The 23,007-nt window shown below is 36.3% G+C and overlaps 1 protein-coding gene across 5 annotated transcripts in view; it reads left to right on the top strand.

Moving 5' to 3' along the window:
* dpp6a (dipeptidyl-peptidase 6a) overlaps nucleotides 1–23,007 on the top strand; it is a 393,063-nt gene that overhangs the window by 190,656 nt on the left and 179,400 nt on the right. The window contains exon 1 of one of the 5 annotated variants that reach the window (XM_051098106.1): nucleotides 3,202–3,552. The exons of the other annotated variants lie outside the window; for them this stretch is intronic. Coding sequence (XP_050954063.1) covers nucleotides 3,496–3,552 — 57 coding nt within the window. The 5' untranslated portion in view covers nucleotides 3,202–3,495. Of the gene's footprint in view, nucleotides 1–3,201; nucleotides 3,553–23,007 lie in introns of those variants that run through there. 5 annotated transcript variants of the gene reach the window in all.

A 23,007-nucleotide genomic window follows, 5' to 3' on the forward strand; every position in this document is an offset into this window, starting at 1 on the left:
CCAACTTGCATAACTTTCCCATTACCTTTTCAGTCATTTGAGATTACTGGATAAAGGCGCAGTCACACTGCGCTTTTTGTTTTATTGACTTCCATTCATGTGTATGCGAATGCATCAGACTGGAAACGCAAGCCTGTGCGAAAAGTTTTCACATTTCGCTGCATTCCAAAGTTCAAGCTTGGTGAACTCTGACCTGCGAATTTGCATCATGTGACATCGTGTGACCAACAGCAGATTGATACGTCACAGCATGACTTTGTAGCTGAATGAAAAGAACATGAATTTAAAGCTGCAGCACTGCGGAAAAGTGTAGTCGATTGTATGTTTTTGCATTTTAGATGTGTTAAATTTAACTTTTTAAAAAGGCACTGCAGAGCATGACGTCATATAATGACCATTGCAGCATCCGAGGGAATTTCAGATGCTTAAAGTCTAGTATGACCGTAGCTTAAGAATATTAAAATATAATTTTATATTCGCAAGTCTGCGATCTACTGTCATATTAGCTTCCCCTTTAACTGTGTCCCATGCTGTTGTGTGAAACATGCGATTCTTTGTTGTAATTAGCATTATCACTTCTATCATTCTACATTTTCCCGCCCATCATCGTCTGACTATGCATGTCCACTACAGCGAGAGAACTCTGCTTAATGTTGTGGACACGTGCCTTAAGGAAATATGACACAGAGACACTCTCATGCTTAAGTATTGGTAGGTAAAATGAATTAAAGAAAAAAACATATAAGGAGAAGTGAGATAACTGAAAAAAGCACACATAAGACGCATCTAACTAACAGCTGTTACTAATTACAAAGTGCAATTTTAGATGAAGTAATTGTGCCGTTGCTGTTTAGTTACTGAAAATACAGTGGAAGAGAGAGCGTGTGAATGTGAATTACTGCACATGTGCGGCTTTCCAAAACTGTTTTAGTGATAAGTCCCTTGTGCTTAAATATCCTGTGTGAAAGAGAGAGACAGAACGTGCTGACCAGAGACAGTGGTTTTTAAAATTGGTTAAAATAAATGGCAAGTATAATTTAAAAAACCCTTCAGGCCCAGTTCTACGGGTGTGAAAGAAAGCAAAAGCACCCTTAGCTGAAGCTTTAATAATGGCAAATTGGTGAAACAAATCTGGTAAACTATCCAGTCCATATGTTTGTTCAGGAGGGCATCAAAGCTTCCTATTTACAGTGTGTTTTTGCAGCATTGAGCAGTGTGGCCAATCACAGACATATCTGTTGATTTTTTTTTTTTTTTAACACAATGGCCAATCAGTGGCATTTAAATTGGAATCCACTCACTGCTCAAAATCCTGCAGTTTTTGTTCAGTGATGAGTTGTACAAGTTCGAGAATCATTTTGAATGAATGAATGAATGAGCGCATTTATAGCGCTTTTATTGTGTATTGCCATACACCCAAAGCGCTTTACAATCATATGGGGGGATCTCTCCTCAACCACAACCAGTGTGCAGCATCCACTTGGATGATGCGACAGCAGCCACAGGACAACAGCACCAGTGCGCTCACCACACACCAGCTACGGGTGGAGAGGAGAGAGAGTGACAGAGCCAATTCAATGAATGGGGATTATTGGGAGGCCATGACTGACAAGGGCCAGAGGAGGGAATTGGGCCAGGACACCAGGGATATACCCCTACTCTTTACAAGAAGTGCCATGGGATTTTTAATGACCACAGAGAGTCAAGACCTTTAACGTCTCATCCGAAGAATGGTGCTTTTTACAGTATAGTGTCCCTGTCACAATACTGGGGCATAAGGACCCACATAGACCACAGGGTGTGGCCTCACTAACACCTCTTCCAACAGCAACCTAGTTTTCCCAGGAGGTCTTCCATCCAGGTACTGACCAGGCTCAGCCCTGCTTAGCATCAGTGGGCAACCAGTCTTGGGCTGCAGGACTTTATTGTAATAAGCAACACAATGTAAATAAGAGATTCATAGTGCGTAGAGGGCTTCAAATGGGCCTGATTCCCTTGCAGGAGAAATAATTGCCTTATTCGACTAGGTAATAGTAAACCGCTTTCTTTCGTAGGACTACACCACTGATTATAATGCTCTCAAACAGTTTGCTTATTATAAAAAATGATTCTACATTTTGAATATAGCTGGCCAGGCGAATAGACCAGCAATGACTGGCAAACCAAGAATATACTATAATCTAACTTCATAACAAGATAAATGCCATGCCTTTCCAAATGGGTTGACCTTGGTGACACTGACATATAGTGAAACGACTCGTGGTCCTTTGCCAGTCCCCTTCCCAACTCTCCACCCCATGCTTTCCTGTCAATCTCTACTGTCCTGTCTGTTAAAAAGCATGAAAAAGGCAAAAAAAGAAAAAAGAAAAAAAAAGCTACATTGAAACTGTAGCTGATCAACAGAAATATTTACACAAACAAACAAATATAAAGTATGTTTATGCAATTAGACATACTGATGAACTAAATAGTTTGGCACTAAAAATGCCAAAGAGAACTGTTTAGGACAAACCAATTCACAAATGAATCATACTTAGCAGCACTAAAGAGAGCTGGTTGTTTACCTCATCTTGCTGCCAAGTAAGGTAATACAAATTTGACATTAAAAACACTATTCCACTAATCCTTGGAAAAGTATTTTGTTGCTGTAAAAGCTACAATGTCATGAAAGCAGTTGAGCTAGGCCTACTTTCAAAGCTACTTGCAAGTGTTTGGAGTGTCAGTTTTGGTGCACTATATATGTGTGCTGGATGTTAAGGACACACTCAATCCTATCGGTTTATCTGTAAAAATTGTTCACTCACAGATCATAAGACTGTTGTTATGAAAAAATAATCAAAAAGTGAGACAAAATGGCACAGTTTGAACGGATTATCTACAAGAATCAGTTAAGGTTCAATAATGGGCATTGTGACTGTGGAAGACTATAAGATGATCCTTGCAGGTGCGAAACGAAAACACGTTGCCTTATATTTGTAATATGCATAATATACAACATTATACATTAATATATATTCTGTAATATAATTACATACCTTTATATACGTACAGGGGAAAATGAAAACTTATATACGCACACACTTACCACGTTTTTTCGTTTGTTAGCTCGAGGCAGAAGGTGAAAAGGCGGCAGTCACGCGCGTGTGTGCGCGCTTGGTGCACGGAGGCGGGGGTGAAAAAGGCGGCAAGCGCGTGAAGGGGGATGAGAAAAGCTCGTGTGCACCGCACTCGTAGTCGACCGGTGTCGGTTCCAGGCTGTGATCGGTGTTCTCTGTGTCCGTTTTTCCTTCACTTCTCTCTCTCTTTCTCTGTGTAATTTAACAACAGTGGCGCGCCAATCCTCTGAAGAACGACTCTAAAGATCAAATCTCACGTCTCATTGGGATTTTGCTGCATTTCTACCGTTTTCCCCTCAGCATCTTCTCTCCTCTGTGTAACCGTCAGCGGTCTCGTCTCAAACTGAATGTCTCTTGCTGTCTGTGGTAATTTGTTATCATGACCACAGCAAAGGAGTCAAATATATCGACCAAAGCAGCTCAACAGCAAGATCAGGTACTGAAGTGATTTATTTATTTTTGTACTGTGCAGAGATATAGATACTTTATTCATTTTAGGAGGTAAATTGCTTTAGCTAAACGTGAGCTGATTTGTTAAACTGAAGGAAAAAAGTATCTATCTGCTGAATTGTCTTAAATGTTTTATGCAAGCACTCGAAATATTGACAGAAGATTTTTGACTATTATCATCAAGGACAGCGTGGCCGTCCTTACTAGTGATGACTACGTGCACAGTTTAAAGTAGCTTATCAGTTTAAAGTTATCAGTTTCAGTCAACTGGAAATTCATATTACATGCATATAATAAGTCTGATAATCTGTTTATTCAGATTTACATATTAAATTTAATTGAAAACTAATCGCCAGTATTTGCATAAAAGTCCAAAGTTTCTTAAAGTAATACAAATGTTATTTTGTATCATTATCAAGAGAACTGATAAAGTATTAATTGTCATCAATTAAATGACCGTTAATGATATTATGTCAGATTTTATTTCTTGCCTGAATTAGTGTTGTTGTTGTTTTGTTTTTTTTTTCCTGTGCACCTGTCAAAAAAAGAACTTATCCTCATAATATCCATCAATATATATATATATATATATATATATACACCACAGTACAGTCTTAAAATTATACAATATTTCTCCTTTCCCAGTGTGAACTCTAAAATCACATTACTTCCCTCTCTTTTCAAAAGATTAGCTTGACTACCCCAACAGTGTATAACTGTACTTGATTTTTTTAAGAGAGTAAGAGTGGAAGCAGGTACAGAAACAGCCACAGGCAATACTGACAGGAACAAAGTGCAGTGCAGGAAAAGCAGTGTGAAAGGTGGGAGCCCCGCTAGAGACAGCAGAGAGAGGGCAGGTGAACACGTCAAGGGCAGGCAAACTTTGACAAGAGGAACGGTAGATCTTCTGTTCTTCCACTGTTTCCCAAAGGCAAAAATCACCCAAGAGGAAAGTTGAGATTTACATCAAAAATCATTTTGATATACAGTATATGTTTAAACATACACATAATAATTAGGCCTGTCAATTGAACATTAATTTAGTGGAACGACACTTTGTTATCACTTTGTAACCTGTAGGTAGATTAGTTAATAATGGATTTTCCTGCCTTTGGAGCAGTTCAAGCTTGAAGTACAGCCTTTATGTTTTTGTGAGTTTGCAGTCAGATATTCTTGTGTTCAAAAACATCACGCTGGATTGCAGCTTGAACTAGTTTTTAGATGGCACAGTGTTAACCCATGTTGCTAGATGCTGATAATGATAAAACACAATAGAACAGCCAAAGGTGTGAATCTTGTGTGAAGACCAATAAATAGAAAACAGCGCAGACTGAATACAAGAACATGTCATGTTTGCCGTAAGTCACACTTGGACAAATTGACTAACTGACTTGATACGGTGTATCGGAGGCATGTGATTAACTTATGTTCAATGATACAGAAGTAAAACAAACAATATATCTTTTTTGTCTATTCATGTTTTATTCATCTGAAATCTTTTTAATTTCTTCATCTTCTTTTGGGGGGCTTTTCAGGAAAAAATTATATGTGAGTAAATGACATTCTATTGATACAGTTAGAATACAGTATTGATTGGCTGCCATAATAATGCAGTGCAGAAACAGATTCATATTTTTTTATGTGTTCTTGGAGTCCAGTTTAATGGAGAAGTAATAATATTTTAAGAACAGAGGGAGAAAGCTGTTAATGTAGCTGTGTGAAAGGGAGTGATGCAGCAGTAAAATCTTTAACCATTTATCAGTGATGCCTTTGAGCATGCTCACATGCAGACTTTAACATGCTGACACAGTCATATTTTTACTTGAACTGTTTCCTATGTAAAATACAAGAAGATTCTAGCGTCAAGTAATTTGTCTGTCCACAGTGAATGCGAAAATGTAGTGTCACAAAACCAGTCAGGGGGCATTTCCCATTTAGCAACATAGCTCTGTGCTTAACTATTATAGTACAATGCCTCAATGGGGAAAATAACTAGTTAGTCACAACTGTTTCCATAAACCGTAGTGACTTTTTCCGCAGATCAGTCATTTGAACCATGTTGGTTCAGTAATGTTGGATTGTTGTTAATGTAATCATGCATTGGTTTGAGAATGATTTATTGTCAGATTATTGCTGTAAATAAATACTGTGTATGAGGACTACAGTTTATGTTCTAACAGTGTTTTGCTTTTTTCCTCACTTTGTGCTGCGTGGTTCCACTGGGGTTCTACAGCACATTCATATTTGTACAAACTATGCTTCTAACCACTGTTCAAGAGCTGTGGTTCTGACCACACACAATTTTAAAATGCTTTTTGCGAATTTTTATTGGAACTATGGTCTTGAGAAACCGAATCATTGAACTGTTAATGATAACGCTTGCAACCATAGTTGGCTAATGGACAGCAGCTGATGAACACAAAAGTAAAAAAGAAATTTGAGATGCTGCATGCTGTTCTTGAGTGAGTTTTAAGAGCGATTTGTCATGAAATGTCTTATTCTACACTTACATGATCAGTCTCTTCTTGTCCATGTTTGATGTTTCTGTAGATGAGGAGCACTACTTACGTCCAGTGAACTGGACGAGGCTACCTGAGATGATGCGGCAGTATAGAAACCAGCGATACCTTATATCGCTTTTAGGAACATCAGAAATTGCACAACCAGCCAAGCTACAGTATGTCTCAGACTACATTATTATTGTGAGGATTTAAAGACAGTACACAGATCCAGAGGCTATAGATATTTTGTATACATATAAACACACATAATCATAAACACATACATTTATTCGCCCACATGCTTGTCTGTGGCCAAAAGATGGATCCAATTATCCAGTAATGTGTGGCAGATCGCAATGATGTATAGGCCGAGACGAGGTACGCTCTCCTGGCACTGCTGCAGCGCAAGGCAGTTCCAGCCTATAATAACACACACAAACACATACAGTATACACACTCATGGGTGCATTTATCTGAGAACTCACACTCGCACACACACACACACACACACGCACACACACAGCCCCTGACCTGCTCGAGCCGTGTGTGTGAGTGACCATTTATTTCCTTAAATTCACAAGCACGCAAAATCACCATCACTCACAAGACAAATGCCAGCTGCCAGTGGGCGGTGGTGCAAATGGTAGGACGAAATAAGATTATAATAGTGCGTCACTTTGAGGTGACAGGCGGATTTTTCTAAATCTCAGCAAAATGTCTTTTATGAGGTTTTATGAGCATATAGCCGAGTGGTGCTGGTGTCCAGAAGGGATGAGTTTAAGTCCTTTTCATATCAATTGTAAAAACAAATGTAGGTGTACAAACCATTTTGCTGTGTTCTGTGCAGTGTGCAGAATTATTTATAGTCTTGGATTATTTTCATTTATAATGTGGCTCAGTCTCACAAGAAAAAACTTAGGGATAATTCACCCAAAACCTGTATGAGTGTCTTCTGATGAACAAGAAAATAAAGAAGATATTTTGAAGATTGTAGGGAGTGTTTGGTTACCCACATTCTTTAGATATCTTTTTTTTGTGTTTAACAAAAGAAAAAAATTCACTGCTGCGTTGACCAATAGAAAGCTGCTTGGTTTGAAAGTGACTTTCATGTGAGCTGTTCTTCATACATGACTACCCTGTTTATAATGAACCAATTTGCTCACAAAATTTTGCTAATTTGACCGCACCTTAACATACGTGATGCAACACTAACGTGATTTTCATAACCAGAAAGTAACGCATTACTTTTTAATTTACAAGAAAGAGTTACTTTTTCAAATAAGTAACGCTAGTTAATTTGTTTTCCCATTTATTGAACGACTGCTTCCCTGAAATCAGGAGTAAGTGCAGAGGCATTGTGTGCGCTGTGAAAACGTGATGGTTACTGTAGTTCTAAACTAAATGTGAAAATGCATTTACTTATTTCAGTTGTAGATTCAGTATTGCTCAAAATTAATAAAAATTAAAATGCAAACTAGTGATTGACCAATATAGATTTTTTTATAACCAATACCAATTATTTGCATGTTTATGTGCTTGATAACTGATATGCAGAACTGATATTTATTGACTGTTATAAAGTAAATAAATGACTGAGTAAACTACGTCCATACTTCACTTTGTTTTTTCCTCCTTTCAGTTTAAAAAAAGAATAAATAAATAAAGTATTGAAAATTAGCATGTTAAATTTAATCTTCATGTTACAACAATAAAAAAAACAAAAACAAACAAACAACAACAGAAAAAAACATATTTATAAAATGCATCAGCTGCAACACTAATAAGCAAAACAAATGTAGAATGTCTAATGTTTTCAAATGGAGAAAATAAATAAAGGACTGGAGTCATATCAACTTTATTTTAAACTACAGTTTTAGGTTTATAAAGCTGTTTAATAGGCTAAAGCAGGGGTCACCAAACTTGTTCCTGGAGGGCCGGTGTCCTGCAGAGTTTACCTCCAACTTTCCTCAACACACTGTAAAAAACAATTTGTTGAGTCAACTTAAAATAATTTGTAACCTGGCTGCCTTAAAATTTTAAGTTCAGTCAACTCAAAAAAGTTTATTCAACTTGAAATTATAAATTATACTAAGTGACAACTTAGATATTTGAGTTGAATCAACTTAAAATTTTAAGGCAGCTGGGTTACTTACCTATCTGTTAAATTTAGCAAACACAAATATCTAAGTTGTTACTTAGTGCAACTTAACATTTCAAGTTGACTAAACTTATTTTAGTTGACTGAACTTAAAATTTTAAGGCAGCAGGGTAACAAATTATTTTAAGCTGACTCAACATATAGTGTTTTTTTTATTTTTTACAGTGCAACGTTCAGGTGTGTTTGATTAGGGTTGGAGCTAAACTCTGCAGATACACCGGCCCTCCAGGACTTGGTCTGGTGACCCCTGGGCTAAAGAGTGAAGAATAATTCACTGGATAATGTTAATTCACTGAATACTGTTCTGTGGAATATTGGAATCTAACAGACAAAACATTGTATTTTATTGCATTTCTCAACTGGTATGTTATATCAGAATTACTAATAATGTTTTTTTGTTAATATGGGTCGATCTCTAATGCAAATTCAGAATATGCTGCAAACCTGCAATAATTAAATATTCTAAATACAACAAATATCCTTTGATGATCCAGTTCAACCATACAAATAAGCAAAAAACTGCTTTACATAAACTAACATTTGTGCTAAACTTTCTTCTCCTTTCTACTGTACAGATGTGAATTTTCTTTTCCTACAGCCTAAGGCTGATTAATTTCACTTTTGGTGTGAAAGGGCTTTTACGTTTGCCAAAAATATAATTTTTTATATTAAAAACAAATGAGCAAGCCCTGCCCAGATTTAAAAGTTAATGCAAAAGTAACATAACACATTACTTTCCATAAAAAAAGTAACTAAGTAATGTAATTAGTTACTTTTTTTAGGGAGTAACACAATTTTATAATGCATTACTTTTAAAAGTAACTTTCCCCAAACCGTAGTACTTAATTAGGTGGTAGGGGTGTTCTGATCGATTGGCTGCTGATTGGAATCAGTATGTTCTCAGTCTGTAGTCTTTAACCTTGACCAGTCACATAAACCAATTACATCTTGAATACACAAGCCCTTTAAGACTTCCATATTACTTTCACGTCATCACCAATGTGATTATTATAGCAAACGGCATTAACAGTAGCAGCTGTTCAGTCTCACACATGCTTTCCCTCCACTCTCTTCTCAGCTCTCTCTAGTAGAATGTTCTAATTATTAAACAACAAATAAAAGACACTAAATGAAAAGGCAGGGAATGTATTTTTCAAATACAATGGTTTTTATCAACAAAAACAGGACAGCTTTAGTATTAACAGTTAATAGTGACCATAAGTGGAGAGCTTAAATAACAGTGTATATGACACAGCAAACAAACAAACTACAAACAATAAATAAATAAATAAAATCCACAATCTGTATTAGCTGTAAAAATCCTGATTGGTGCCTCCCTAGCAATTAATGTGTCTCAATTGTGCTGGCTGCTAAAATGTCACCAGAATGTTTTGAATGTGTTTAAATAATGGCAATCAACAGGCTGTTTAGTTATCCAGGAGCTGTGGATTCATTTAGATGGCATTTATTTCAAAATGCCAGCTTCCCTCAAGGGCGTAATTGGATAATTGGATTTCATAAAACCAAGAGAGTGCAACTTTGCATGACAGACCTCTGTTTATGTTTGCAGATTTTTTTTTTTTTAGTCCTATATTTTAATAAGGTCTTCTTGAATTGTGGATGTCAGGCCTGAATGTCGTCATACTTGTTTTGAAGTACTACTTTGGCCTTTGTCACTGTAAACTGGGGTAGATGGTGTAAAAGAACATGCATGCATGACTCAGGGTTTCTTGCAAGCTCTGTTGCTGTCAGGCTGTTCTGTAATGAACAGAAGGAACAGACAGTGGGATGTGTGTTTGGCAGGGTGCGTGTGCCTTCTCTCCTGGGGCAGCTCCTACCCTTCAGAGCGAGGCTTGGTATTAGAGCCCATATGTTGACTCAAGACCGATCCACTATCCCTTTAGAGAGCCTAGCCTGATTTATTTACACAAACTTTCTGTATCTGTCACTCAAAAATTTGTTTAGGCTTGTATAGATATTCTCTCATATGTGCTTTTTTTTTCATAGGTTTAGAACAAGCTCAGCTCTATTATCAATTTGTTCGTTAGAGTATTTATTCAGCATATTGAATAAGCATATATATTTGTAATTTTTATTTTATTTTAGTATATATATATGGTCTAGAACAGAGGTCTCAAACTCAATTCCTGGAGGGCCGCAGCTCTGCAGAGTTTAGCTCCAACCAGCTCCAACTCACACCTGCTTGGAAGTTTCTAATAATCCTGAAGACCTTGATTAGCTGGATCAGGTGTGTTTGATTAGGGTTGGAACTAAACTGTGCAGAGCTGTTGCCCTCCAGGAATTGAGTTTGAGACCAGTGGTCTAGAAAGTTTTTTTAGGTTTAAGTGTTTCATCAAATATTTATTTCAGCTTTGTTTCAATTACTAAAAAGATGATACATAACTAGTGTGATAAACCTGCTTACTTACATTAAGCAAATTAATGTCCAAAACCTTGTTTAATATCTTTAATATCTAATATTGCACATGCAAAGATGCAAGAAAGGGTTGTTTATTGTATATAAAAATCCACCCACTTCTATTACACTGCTTAGAAATGTTATCTCACCAATGATTTAAAGTAGCACACATTTTTTGAAACAATTTAAAATAAAGGTAGCTGACATTTCCATTTTTTCAACTTTAAGGATTTAAGTTTTAGGTAATTTAACTGGCCACCATTTATTTTAAGCCTTTTTTATATAACCTTTTGGCGTTACACTTGGCAGAACTGTGAGATACAAGTGATTTTTTTTTTTTTCAAGAATAAATTCCATTTGATCTCAGTTAATATGAAGTCATATGACCACACATAAATAATAATTTTACAAGAATTTGATGTTTAAATGTTGAATATACTGTAGTTTTAGATAAAGTTTGGCATGTCATATTGCAGGTCACAGCTTGAAATTTCATGTCAACAACCCAGACGTGCCTAAACAAATATACTACCTGATGTCGTTTATTGATTATTAACTTGTGTTGAACCTGGACTTCTACTTTAAGATGAGGATTTACTATTCCATTGTGTATGTGTAATGCAAAGCTTCTTCAGATTCATTTTCCTGTACGTTCCTGGCCTCAGCAAAACAGCTCTAAAATGGCACAGATGGAGATAATTAAGGGACATTTGGTGGAAATTATTAGGACTTTTTTTTCTTTTTTTTGTAGCTTTGCAGTGTCCACGTACCAAGGATGAGAGATGATTGTGAAGCTTCTTTTGCACACTCTGTTTTGAGGGAATGTTTGTCCCCGCCGCAGTTATGATCAAAAGAGCCTTTGGGTTCTACACCTTGATGAGACAATAGATTGGAATCTGGCCATCAGCGCAGTGCATCATGGGCATTGCCCTCTGCCCAACAACAGATACTTTTTTACCAGACAAACAAAGCTGGTGGCAAAGCTTAGATGAGATAAAAACTGGATTCCTCTCTTTTTCTCTCTCATCCTCATCTTCTTTGCTCATTTCATGTCTTTACTATCCGCCAAATCAAATGGCAGAGTGTTTTTACATTTCTAATAGCAGTGTGTGTTGAGTGTAGAGCTAGATTTGTAGGCAGAAGAGAGCATGCTATTGGAAAAGTGAGGTTACACGACGACTAATTTCTGAGTTACTTGAGTACTGGTGGTTTATTACATATATATTACATGTATATGCCTCTTACATGTATATAATAAAAACATGAAAATAAGAATTATCACTTATATCTTTATCAACCATTGATAGAATTTTTTATCATTTACAAGACGTTTCCCCGCCACTGATGGAATTTTCCAGCTTTCTGTGTTTTCCGTATTATATGGTAGGAGGCACTATTATGCATTTTCTGAAAGAGTACTGAATCTCTGGATCAAGACACAGCAAAGAAGCATCAGAAACAAGCGATCACATATGTAAGAAGATGCATATGTAAACTAACATGATCTTAAAATAGTATATAAATCAAAACTGCCTAATGTTACAGAATTAAATATTGACACAGGAAGTGGCACAGGACAGTGCAAGGTTTGGCGTTGTTAATGGAAGTGATCTACTCCATCTATGTTTTGATCATCGTTCTGAGTCGGATCTAGATGTAGTCTATGACAAGAACATGATTTTCTCTGCTTTTTGCTCAAATTGTTGCTTTTTTTAATGAAACTTGCTCACAGTCATATGATAATTAAAAAAAATGCATAAATCTAATAAAACTTTTTTTATACAGTGAAACCAAAAATTAATGAGACAACAGATATATTTTTTAATATATTTTTACTAGTGGGTAAGTAAGGAAAATAGCTAAATAAAGTCAACTGTGACATATTACACAAAAAAATCTTCATACAGTAAAATTTGGGATGAAAAATTATTTATACACTTTGACCTGACCATGTTTTGCTTGTGTTTTTTCTTTAATTGCTAATGCAACCTTTTTACATCACAGACTGAACAAAATTAAGCATTGCTTGGTAATTGGTCAACAGAATATTGATAGTGTATTGATAGTTGTGTAAATATTGTCATACTAACAGTTGAATATTTGGTTGATTGTAATCCATTACATACCTTTCAATCAAAGTTATCTGACATTATTAAGATGAATTTGTTCTGACACAGTTGGACAACTTTGAATTCTTGTCATATTTTATTGGACAAATCCAGCGTTATTGATGTTACATTTTGCTTTATGAATGTGACATATATATGCTTAGAGAATGTATGTGTTACCAATATACTGAATCATCTGTTTATATTTGAATAAACCCTTGTTGATATAGTCTAAACATCAGAAAAAATACCTGTCTATGCACAAGTTTTCTATGTTAAAAAAGGGAAATAATCATGCGTTATGGATGTGACAAAAAAGGACATAGTTTTTAAGAGACTACATACTTTGTAGGATTTCTACAAATTAAAATGCACAAACAGGCACAATAATACCCAACAAATGGAGAAGTGATGGCTCTTCACAGAACATATAATTGTTACTTTTATTTTGATGTGTCTATTTATGAGGAATATGTACTGTGTCAAGCCTGAAAATAGCAATTACCAGACATGTGTGGAAAATCATGCACTAAAAATAAAATAAAAAAATGCTTTAAAAACTTTAAGAGAGACCTCACATGGGTATTTGAACCACCAACATTTTGCCATCTGTGCTATCAGTGTAGTAAAAACCTTTGGTAAAAATGTTATTTTTTCATAAGAAGGTTGACCTTTGCATGGAATTACCCTATTACCATTTTCTAAACCATAACATATAAACTGTGATAATATGAGAAATGTTGAATGTGTCTGAATAAATTTTAGTTTGACTGTATTCTAAGGGCCATGAAAGTTTTGATCTTTGATTTTTTTGTTTTGTTTTGTTGCTTTAATGCTGATGGGGAATAAGTCAAGATTTTCTATTTACAATAACATACACAAGATAACACATTATAGACTGACGCGCAACATGGTAACCATAACATGACGTCAAAAAATGTGTGCATGCAATAACAGATCTGTACCCATATCACTTAGATCTTCACTCAGCACGTTTTAAAATAGAAAACCTTTTTCTTGCCGTAAAATCTGGCACGGCCATTTGTAAATTTTATGGGTGTGGCTTCCTGTCCAGCTCTTTTTAGCTGTACAAAACAGCTTGTTTTACTGCTTATTGCTAATTGGTGTGTCTTACCATATTATTTTTTGCATCATCTTAATTATGAGTACACTGGTTTGTAGTGCAAACAGTTTCACTGTTTACTGCACATTGTTATTCTTCTCGTTATTTCCCTATAGCAGATAATTAACCGGTTTACTTCCATGTTAAAGAAACAGGTGGATAATAGAATAACACAAAATTTACATAATCTGTTCACTGCCAGTGTCTTCTTGACACATCCTGTCTTTGGATGTCGGAAATTGGGGTTCGATTCGGTTTTAGTGGGTCGAGTAAAACTAGAGGGTTACATTGGTGCTGTGACCCGGATGGGGGTGAGATTTAGGATGGTGACTCTAATGGAAGCTATAGTAAGAGTTGTGCAGGTAAACCTCACTCCCGTGATCTCAAGAGGTGGATTAGCAACTGACGTTAGAGGCTTTGGTCATTAGCGTCCTTGTTAGTGCCCCCAATGTTAAAAAACGCCTGTTCGAATGCCATTTAAAGCAGGTCAAGAAGAACTAGAGGGGTTACACTAGCCCCCCTTAAAACCAGACCTAGAGATAATTTGTGTTCATTACATACCCAGTATAGTTAATGCACACTTGAGTACTTGATAGTGTTTGACAGCACTGACCAGTGGTAGAAGTAGTTGAAGTTGATTTATATATATATATATATATATTAGAGCCCGACCGATAAAGGATTTTGAAGGCCGATACCGATACAAATATTTATTGGTTTTAAAATCCAATATTCCGATATATCGGCCGATATTTTTTTTTTTTTTTTTTTTTTTAATTTAGGAAACACGCAACAAAACATTAACAGATTTCCCTAACATTAGTTATTTGTAGTTATTTATGAGTTTTAACTAACATAATATGATAATGCATTTTAAAAAGAAACTTGTTTCTTTTATTGTCACAATTACAATGTCAGCTTGCTTATCCCTTTACCTGCACTTTTTAAATTCTTTCCACCAAGCTACATCAAACCATTTTCAATCATCAGTTGCTGCCTGCCTTCTAAAACCTACTATTTAGCGATCTAAATCCATTATGTGACTCGTTAATGCTGCGGCTGAACAACAGTCTGCAACGCACACTTGGCGTCATTGGATTTCACACACATGTAAAAGAAAAGCTAACTTTTATGCACAAGCTACGTTTGATACTTTTTCTCTATGTCTAAATGTTCACTCCTCGCAAGTCTAACTTACATTTTACAATGCAGGGACTGTAACTAGAGATATGCTAGTTATAAATACAGTAATCATTACTTTATTTAGGCAGAATAAGTTTGTTGTGGTTTCCAAGCTCATTTATGTTAACGTTAGCGGTCTTCCACTGATAGTGGCATTAGCTAGCTTTGTGGTTAGCTAGTCTATGAGCCATAATTTAGCAATGGATAACGTCATACTGCAAATTGTAAAACATACATTTTCAATATAACAGGCCAAGGAGAGATGATACATCTCATTGCTATAACTGTCACGCTATTAAAGAAATACTTCAGTCTCATTGTCAAAAGTTAAAAGGACAGTCAGTCAACTACACTGTAACAACGTAACGTAATTACTAGCTAATTCCGCTTCACTCTCGGCGTATTTAACAGCAGCAAAACTGGACATGATAGTCACGAATTTTGTCATGCTTATTTGAGTTAAGAGAACTGATGGGGATGTTCTTTTAATTGTTATTCAAGCAATGTATGTCTCGTGACCAACTCACCATGAACACACTTCACCGATGATCTCACTCGCGGATAACTGGTTCTCTCTGCCCGACTCTGGCTGGATCAGCAGGTTGCAGGATGTGTGGCGCGTTATACACGAGTGTTGCCAACAGGGACGGTGTAGAGTGCCCTCTGGTGGACAAACTATACAACGCCAACACTCATGACATGGTTGAAGGGTGTTTCGTCCGTTTTTATTTTATTTTTGAAATATTCATTTATCGGCCATTATAAATGCCGATACCGATAGTTTGGAAAATGTCTAATATCGGCCGATAATATCGGCCTGCCGATAAATCTAAATCTAAATATATATATATATATATATATATAAATATTTACTAATTGAATGAAACTGATTTCATATTTTTGTTAGGGATGGCTAGACTTTCTGCACTGGTCTTGGGGGAAATCTGTGGAATGGGTTTAAACATGGTAAAGTGTTAAATGGAGCTGAAAGTGCTGTGCTCTTATTACTAGCTGAATGCATTATTAAATTAGCCAGAATATTTAAAAAGGAACACTCAAGGGGCACAGGGTATAAAGAAATATGTAAATTGTAGACATTCCAATTCTGTGGAAATCTGATGAATTTCTGTTGCCACTGATTTTGGATGGGCCTGAAAAAGAGTCAGGATAGTCGATTGGCCCTCTAACAACACGCTAGACCATGTTTCCTAGTCCTTGTTTTTACCTCTTGTCCAGGTTATTGAATTTCTTGGCAAGAGTGTTGCTTTTAAAGATTGTGTGCCATGCTAAAAGTAGTACAACTTTTAAAGAATGAAACTCTTGTCTGTTGCACTGTATTAAACAAACTCACTAACCGCTAGAACCTCTAGAAAACGTTTTTTCTGTTAAAAATTACATATTTTTTAATAACTCTTCTGTTTTATAAAGTGTAGCAAATGGTGATTAATGACCATTAATGATAAAGATTTTTTGCTTTCTCTCATCTGTTCAAATGAGCCAGCAGTTTTTAAAGTTGAGATCAGAGAAACTAGTTATCACTGTTGCTGTGATCATTTATTAACAGAAATGATTGTGTTTGAGACTATTTTCTAAATCATACAGAAGTTTAAAAACTTCATTGGATGCTCATTTTCCACAAAGAATTTGATATGATTCTTTAGGATCGTAAGGAAAAGTCTATAATATACTTTGGTTAAAAATTCTCAATGGTTGTGTAAAACAATACCCTTTTTACCTTGTTAAAAAGAGCTCTGCAAAAATCATCCCATTCTGAGGGATTGTTCCTTTAAATGCAAATTAGCTCTGCTCACCCTGCCCCTCTCTTCTCTCTGCTGCTCTGAGAGATTGTTTAGTTTAGCTGCGTTTAGCCGTGAAACATGCTAACCAGCATGTTATTAGGAAAGGTGATTGCAGAGATTCATAAAAAAAAAAAAAAAACTTGGAAAAAAGCTGGATCACGAATGATTTGCGCAAACATAGACGCATTTATGTAGATTGGGAGGCACATTCCCTTCACAAACAAATGTAATCCGCTGCATCTTCAGTGGCTCAGATGTCGGGAGTAAATGACGACCACTATGTTCATTATTACATCCAGCAACACAACACCTCAATCGCTCAATCAGAGATATTCTTGTCTAACTTCCTGCTCCGGCATCAAAACAGTGGAGGTCAGACTGTTGTGCTGATCTGAGGTAAGACAAGCTCATGTCAATCAACTATCGTGTGAGCGGCCTCTGTCGGTGTGACGCCACACCGGCAGGCATCTGATAATGGCTCGATTTGAAAAAGGGGATATTATTTTTACAGATTAATTAAAAATCACCGCATGGATTTTTTCATAATAGGGTGGATGTGTACATACACTGCCAACACACATTAATGTTCAAACAACATGTAAAAGTGAAGTTTGCATCCGATGACCCCTTTAAGATACTGATGGTCCCTTAGCTGTATTTTTCACTCTTCGAAAATTATAGGAGTGTTATTTTTCTCTGTAAATACATGCGGGCTATCAATCAAGAGTGATGCTGAAGGGATGCGTTCAACGGTGTCTATTCATTCATGCTAATTGCCAATCCATTACACAAAGATTGAAATTTGTGTGAAAAAGAGAAAATATGTTATTAAATGTGGACCTTCGGGGACAGAATAAATGGTGGGAGGAGAGTAAAAACCCTCTTAGGCATGATTCTGTCATCTTATGAAGTCTGTTTGCTCACACATGCCTTTTTGATTACGTTTGTGTCTGTGGGTATTAATCAACAGGGTATGTGATGCTCAAAGCAGCTTGATATATTAATACACTCTAGAATTCAATGGGTGTGGGGAATGCAGGTGTGCATAATGGCTTTGAACGTGACTCATCCTATCGAATTTTACAGCTGGAATTATCCATTTAATAATATTCACTCTGCAGTGAGCGATATAATTGTACAACTGCAATGAAATTGGGATCCATGTCTTTAAAATATGTAGTTGACGTTGATGCTAGAAAGGCATTTAAAAAAATTTCTCCACCGTAGATATAATACAAGAGCAATTTTACGGTAATATTTTCCTCAGCAGACTAGAAGGAAATTAGCAAAATGAGAACTATTGATCTTATTTTCTCTATAATGGGGAAATATAGGGAACAATCCCACACTTTAAGCCCTGAATAAGTTGTTGAATCCATTTTGTAATACCCAGATGGCCCTTTCTGTGTTCCCGTCAAATTCTTCTAAGAGTGGTTGTTTGTAGCAGATTTCATGATACAAGATAAATGACAGCCTTGTCTCGTGGGGCTCTGTATAAATAAGAGTCATGCCCTTGCTAGTGCTTTGTGTTGAACAGAATGAGGGTCTGCTGATCATCATCATCATCCTTTCACACATTATCGACCTGCACTCCTATTTCACCGCAGTTCTCTGACTGAGTCCTATCTCCGAGTGGAGCATAAACTGTAACATGAATTTACTGGTTGAGAAGATTCACAAAAATTGCTCATTTATGGCCACTGCAGATTTTCATGCACGCATGTGTTTGCACTGATTTTCCAGCAGACACCAAAACTAACATAATGAGACAGAGCACATTTAGGCCACGCCCACACTGAGGTTGTACAATCCAACGCTCTCTATTTGCTTTGTATTGTGGGAAGCTGCCTTGTTGTCATTTCTGACTTATAACAAAAAAACAAAACAATGTGTATATAAAGCTGCTATGTGACCAGGTGTACAGTAAAGAAGCTTAAAAACCCAGGACTATGTTTTTATAGGCTGTCGACCCCCCAAAAACAAGTGTTTAAGGACACAAAAAGTTGTAGATAACAGGACATTTCACATTGGATCATTTCTGTGACAAAAGAAAGGTAAGGAAAAGAAGCACTGTCATAGAACAATAAAATTGAGTTTCTCAATATATCTCCTCCTCTCAGGTTTACATAGGGTGGTGAAATAATCATTTGACATGGTTAAAAATCATTTAAAAATAACAATAATTTTTTTGTCACCGATTAGGTTTCCATCCATGGACGTAGTTCTCTGAGTAAACAGGTTGAGCTCTACTTTTGTGTCCTTAAACGCTCGTTTTTTGGGTCGACAGCTTATAAAAGTTCTGGGTTTTTTAGCTTGTTTACTGTACACCTTGACACATTAAAAATTAGTATTGTTTTGCATTAATAAGTGCTCTTATTAAATGTATCATTATTCTTCTATAGTATTATATGGAACTGTGTGATTTAGTCGCAAATTGAAGAAAAGTTTGTTTTTCAAGGCACTTTGTGACTTTTCTTACCTTATACACAAAAAATTGTAAAAACTCTGACAGTTTTGTATTTGGTGGGGCAGGAGCGGCTGCTGCAAGTAGATGCTGTGGTTTTTGTGAGTTGTTTTTTGTTTTGTTTTGTTTTGTTTTTTGGTTCGGCAGAAATTGTCCAGTCGTGATTCACCAGTTGTTAAGTGTGTTGTGTAGTGGCGTGACTCAGTCATTAGGTTTGTGCTCCTTTCCAATTGGCAAAGACTAAAATCTGTTCCAGTCGATGGAAACAGTCGTTAGGTGTGTTCAGGTCAGTCTTACAATGTTTCTGCTAGTCCTGTAGTGTGTCCCCAGCTTTATTAATTCTGCGGTGAATTCAAACGCTTCTCAGTGGATCTTGCAGTACTGTACAGTAACAGTGTCGCGAAGTCAACTTTGCTTTCCGAGTAAACCTGTTTTGAGCTCGGACAAGTTTGTCAGCGATGCAGTCGAAGCTAATAAATGGTCTGCACTGTGCAGCTCAAATGAGTACCATTTTGTTTTGTTTGCCATTTGATGTTTCTCGTATGCAACAGAAATGGCAGTGCTTATAAGTTGAACAACACACTCACAAAATTTAGTCGCACTGGCAGAAAAATGGTCGCAGTCTGCAGCTCTGTATTGAGATTTAAGATTTTTGCCAAAGTCACCCACCCCAGTTTTGATTAACACAAGTGAGGGTCAGTTGCTCCAGTAGTTTTAAGGAAATCCCAAGTGATCATGGCAAAAGTAGAAGGTGATATTAGAATAAACTTAGTTTGCTCATTTCTTTCTGTAAGCTGGCTCCTTCCCGCTGTCAGCTTCCTGTCTGTGAAGCTGAGCCCATTGGCTGGTCATATTCGCTGCTTCTGCCTTGAATCCACATCAAACCATATCTTGGCAGGCAGCATTTGGCTGCGCAAACTGTCAAACCTCCCACTGCCTCCAAATCAACTAAAAACATCTTCTCTGTTCATTATATATGAGGAGAGTGTGATCACTCTTCAAGTTCAGAAATTCAGTAACCTGAGTGTTTAGACTCTTTATTAACCTGTTAATCTGGCATATCAAAAGTTCATGAACCTTTTGGACTACAGGCATAATTATGGTCTTGCTAAAAGGCCTTTAGGTTTTGGGTGTTCAAACTGAGAATTTCTCAAATGAAATGGTTTGAAAAGATTGCATTAAAAATGATTAGAAATCTGACAAATTGTAAAAAAGATGGTCCACGTGTAAATGTAAAAGAGTTCAAGTCTTTAATGTCGTGTTTCATGTCCACAGAGCCTACAATGAAATCTCTGAATGAAATTTTTGCTCAACTTAATTGTATTTTAAAATCAAAATTGAACACATTTACTTTCCTAATACAGTTCATAATCTTTTATCAAAATGTAATATCTTGGTCCACTTTTTGGCTTTTTAGCCTCTCCCCTCCAACCACCTGCATGCATTCTCCCACTTTTTACAATCCAGTCAATTAGAAATCGATAAAACCAAGTCACATTTTTTATCCGATTATACTCATCCAATTTTTGGGGTGCTAACAGTGTTTCATGTTAATTTTAAACATTAAATGTGGTTTGAGTTCTGTGATTGTGTTGTGTCATGCAGATGTCTCTTTCTTCGTGGACAGACAAATGACTTGACACTGTTTACACTGTAAGTTGTTTAGAATGAAAAGCATATGAGCCATAGCCCAGCAATCAAACAGCGTAAATGCAAACAAATGTCATTTGAAATGCCAAGCTTATCGTGGATCATGATCCAGCAATCATTGGTGTGAAGCTGTTTGATCCAGAATGCTGTCTCTAGTGTGCATTTGGCTGCTTTATTATGACTAATAATAACTCTAATTGAGCTCAGTCTGTCTTCTTGCTGCTGGCCAGAGGGGTCGTCCCTTTCTTTGTCTTTCCTATAATTTCCCCGGCTACACAGTAATGAACTCTTGAGTTTGTAATCGGGTTTGTGAGCTCTTCAGGCTGATGTCAGATGCAGGTGAATTACAGAATGTAGATTGAAAATGACCCTTTTTATAAGTAGACAGTAGACAGTCACATATATAATTACACTGCATTGTATTTCATATTCTGTGACAGTCTTTATAAAGAAAACCATTATGGTTGCGTAAAATTTAGGAATTACATAGTTTAGAAACTCCAAAATTACGATGGAGCTTGTAGCTATAGTTTGGTTGTAGTCCAAGACTGAAATCTTTCTTCAAAGACACTAAGTGCTTATGGAGGACTTACACACCAATGACGCGCCAGTATTTATTTTTGCTCAGAGAGGCTTAAACACGCAGCTTTGTCAATAAGTAAATTCTGTTTTTCTGAAAGAAACATGGAATATTTCCCAATTATTTCACTCTTTATACTCATACAAACAATGCAAGTGTTTAAAGCAGCTTTTCCTGAAAGTGGGAGGGTTGTGGGTGAAAATTCTCTACTTAGGTTTTATTTTTTTTAACTAAATCGTTTCTTTGAGGTGTGAAACAAAGAACTTGGAATTATGGGAGAACAGTAGTGGTGTGTTTGGATAGTAGACAGCTGGTTTGCTGTTGAACAATGTTCTGGCAATATTTTGTCAGTACATGGCATAGAAACATGGACTGAAAATAGATAATCGAGTACGGGAAAATGGAGTTTACGTGAAAAAGAAAATTATATAAATGCATGAGCTCTGACATTGTTCTGCTAGAATGCCCTAAAACAGTGATAGACCGTTTTTTTTGGGCTGACCAATTTAATGGCAAATATTCAGTCATTTTAGTCAGTTATTTTATTTTATTTTATTTTGGCATATATCCATGGTCATTCTGCATTTTGTGACTGCAAAAATTATTGCTACTACTACTACTACTTCATCTTCTTCTTCTTATTATTATTATTAGGAAATATAGTATATTGAATATATTCTAGTCTGCAGATACTGACATTAAAATATACCGTATTTTTAAATAAAAATAAAATAATATTATACCATAATCATAACTCCATAATGCTTACCTCATATTTAAAATGTTTAAATGAGATGACAAACTTACAAGTACTGTAAGTGGTATTATTTTTAAGGAAAGATAGCAAGGGCAAACCTTGCATGTAAAGTATTTCACAAAATACTTTTGATAGGTTTGAAAAAAAAAAACACACACAGTAAATTAATACTTTTTTTTTTTTTTTTTTGAAGCCTCTGTCTGTCTCTGGAGCTCTAAGCCTTTAGCCTTGCATCTCAGACATGAGCTGAAGTCTTTTCTCTTTTCTTCTTTCACAGCATATTGAGCTCATTCGACAGACTAATAGGAGATCTCACTGTCACACCTCTCCCCAGACAGCATTAAGGGTGAAAAAATATCATGACTAGTGAGCGGCAGTTTGCTCTCGGCTTTGACTAGCGTGCCACATCTGAGTCTCGAAGAAGGAGAATTTTAAAGGCCCAGAAATGCATATTCAATGACAGACTTCAAACACCACACCACTATCTATAAGGCAGGGAGTGGAGCTGGGGGTCACAGTCACACGTCAATTTATAAAGCTCTTTTGGAAGTTCTTGAATTAGATATGATACATTACAATTTTCATATGCAGTGAAGGTTGTAATGTCACCTATAACAGGATCTCCTCCCTTGAGGACACCAAAGTTCAAATGAGGTTCAGACTACAGAGCTGTGATCGGTGTTTTCAGTCACTGCAGTTG

Source organism: Labeo rohita, chromosome 24 (genome assembly GCF_022985175.1).
Source record: "Labeo rohita strain BAU-BD-2019 chromosome 24, IGBB_LRoh.1.0, whole genome shotgun sequence".
NCBI classification, from domain to species: Eukaryota; Metazoa; Chordata; class Actinopteri; order Cypriniformes; family Cyprinidae; genus Labeo; species Labeo rohita.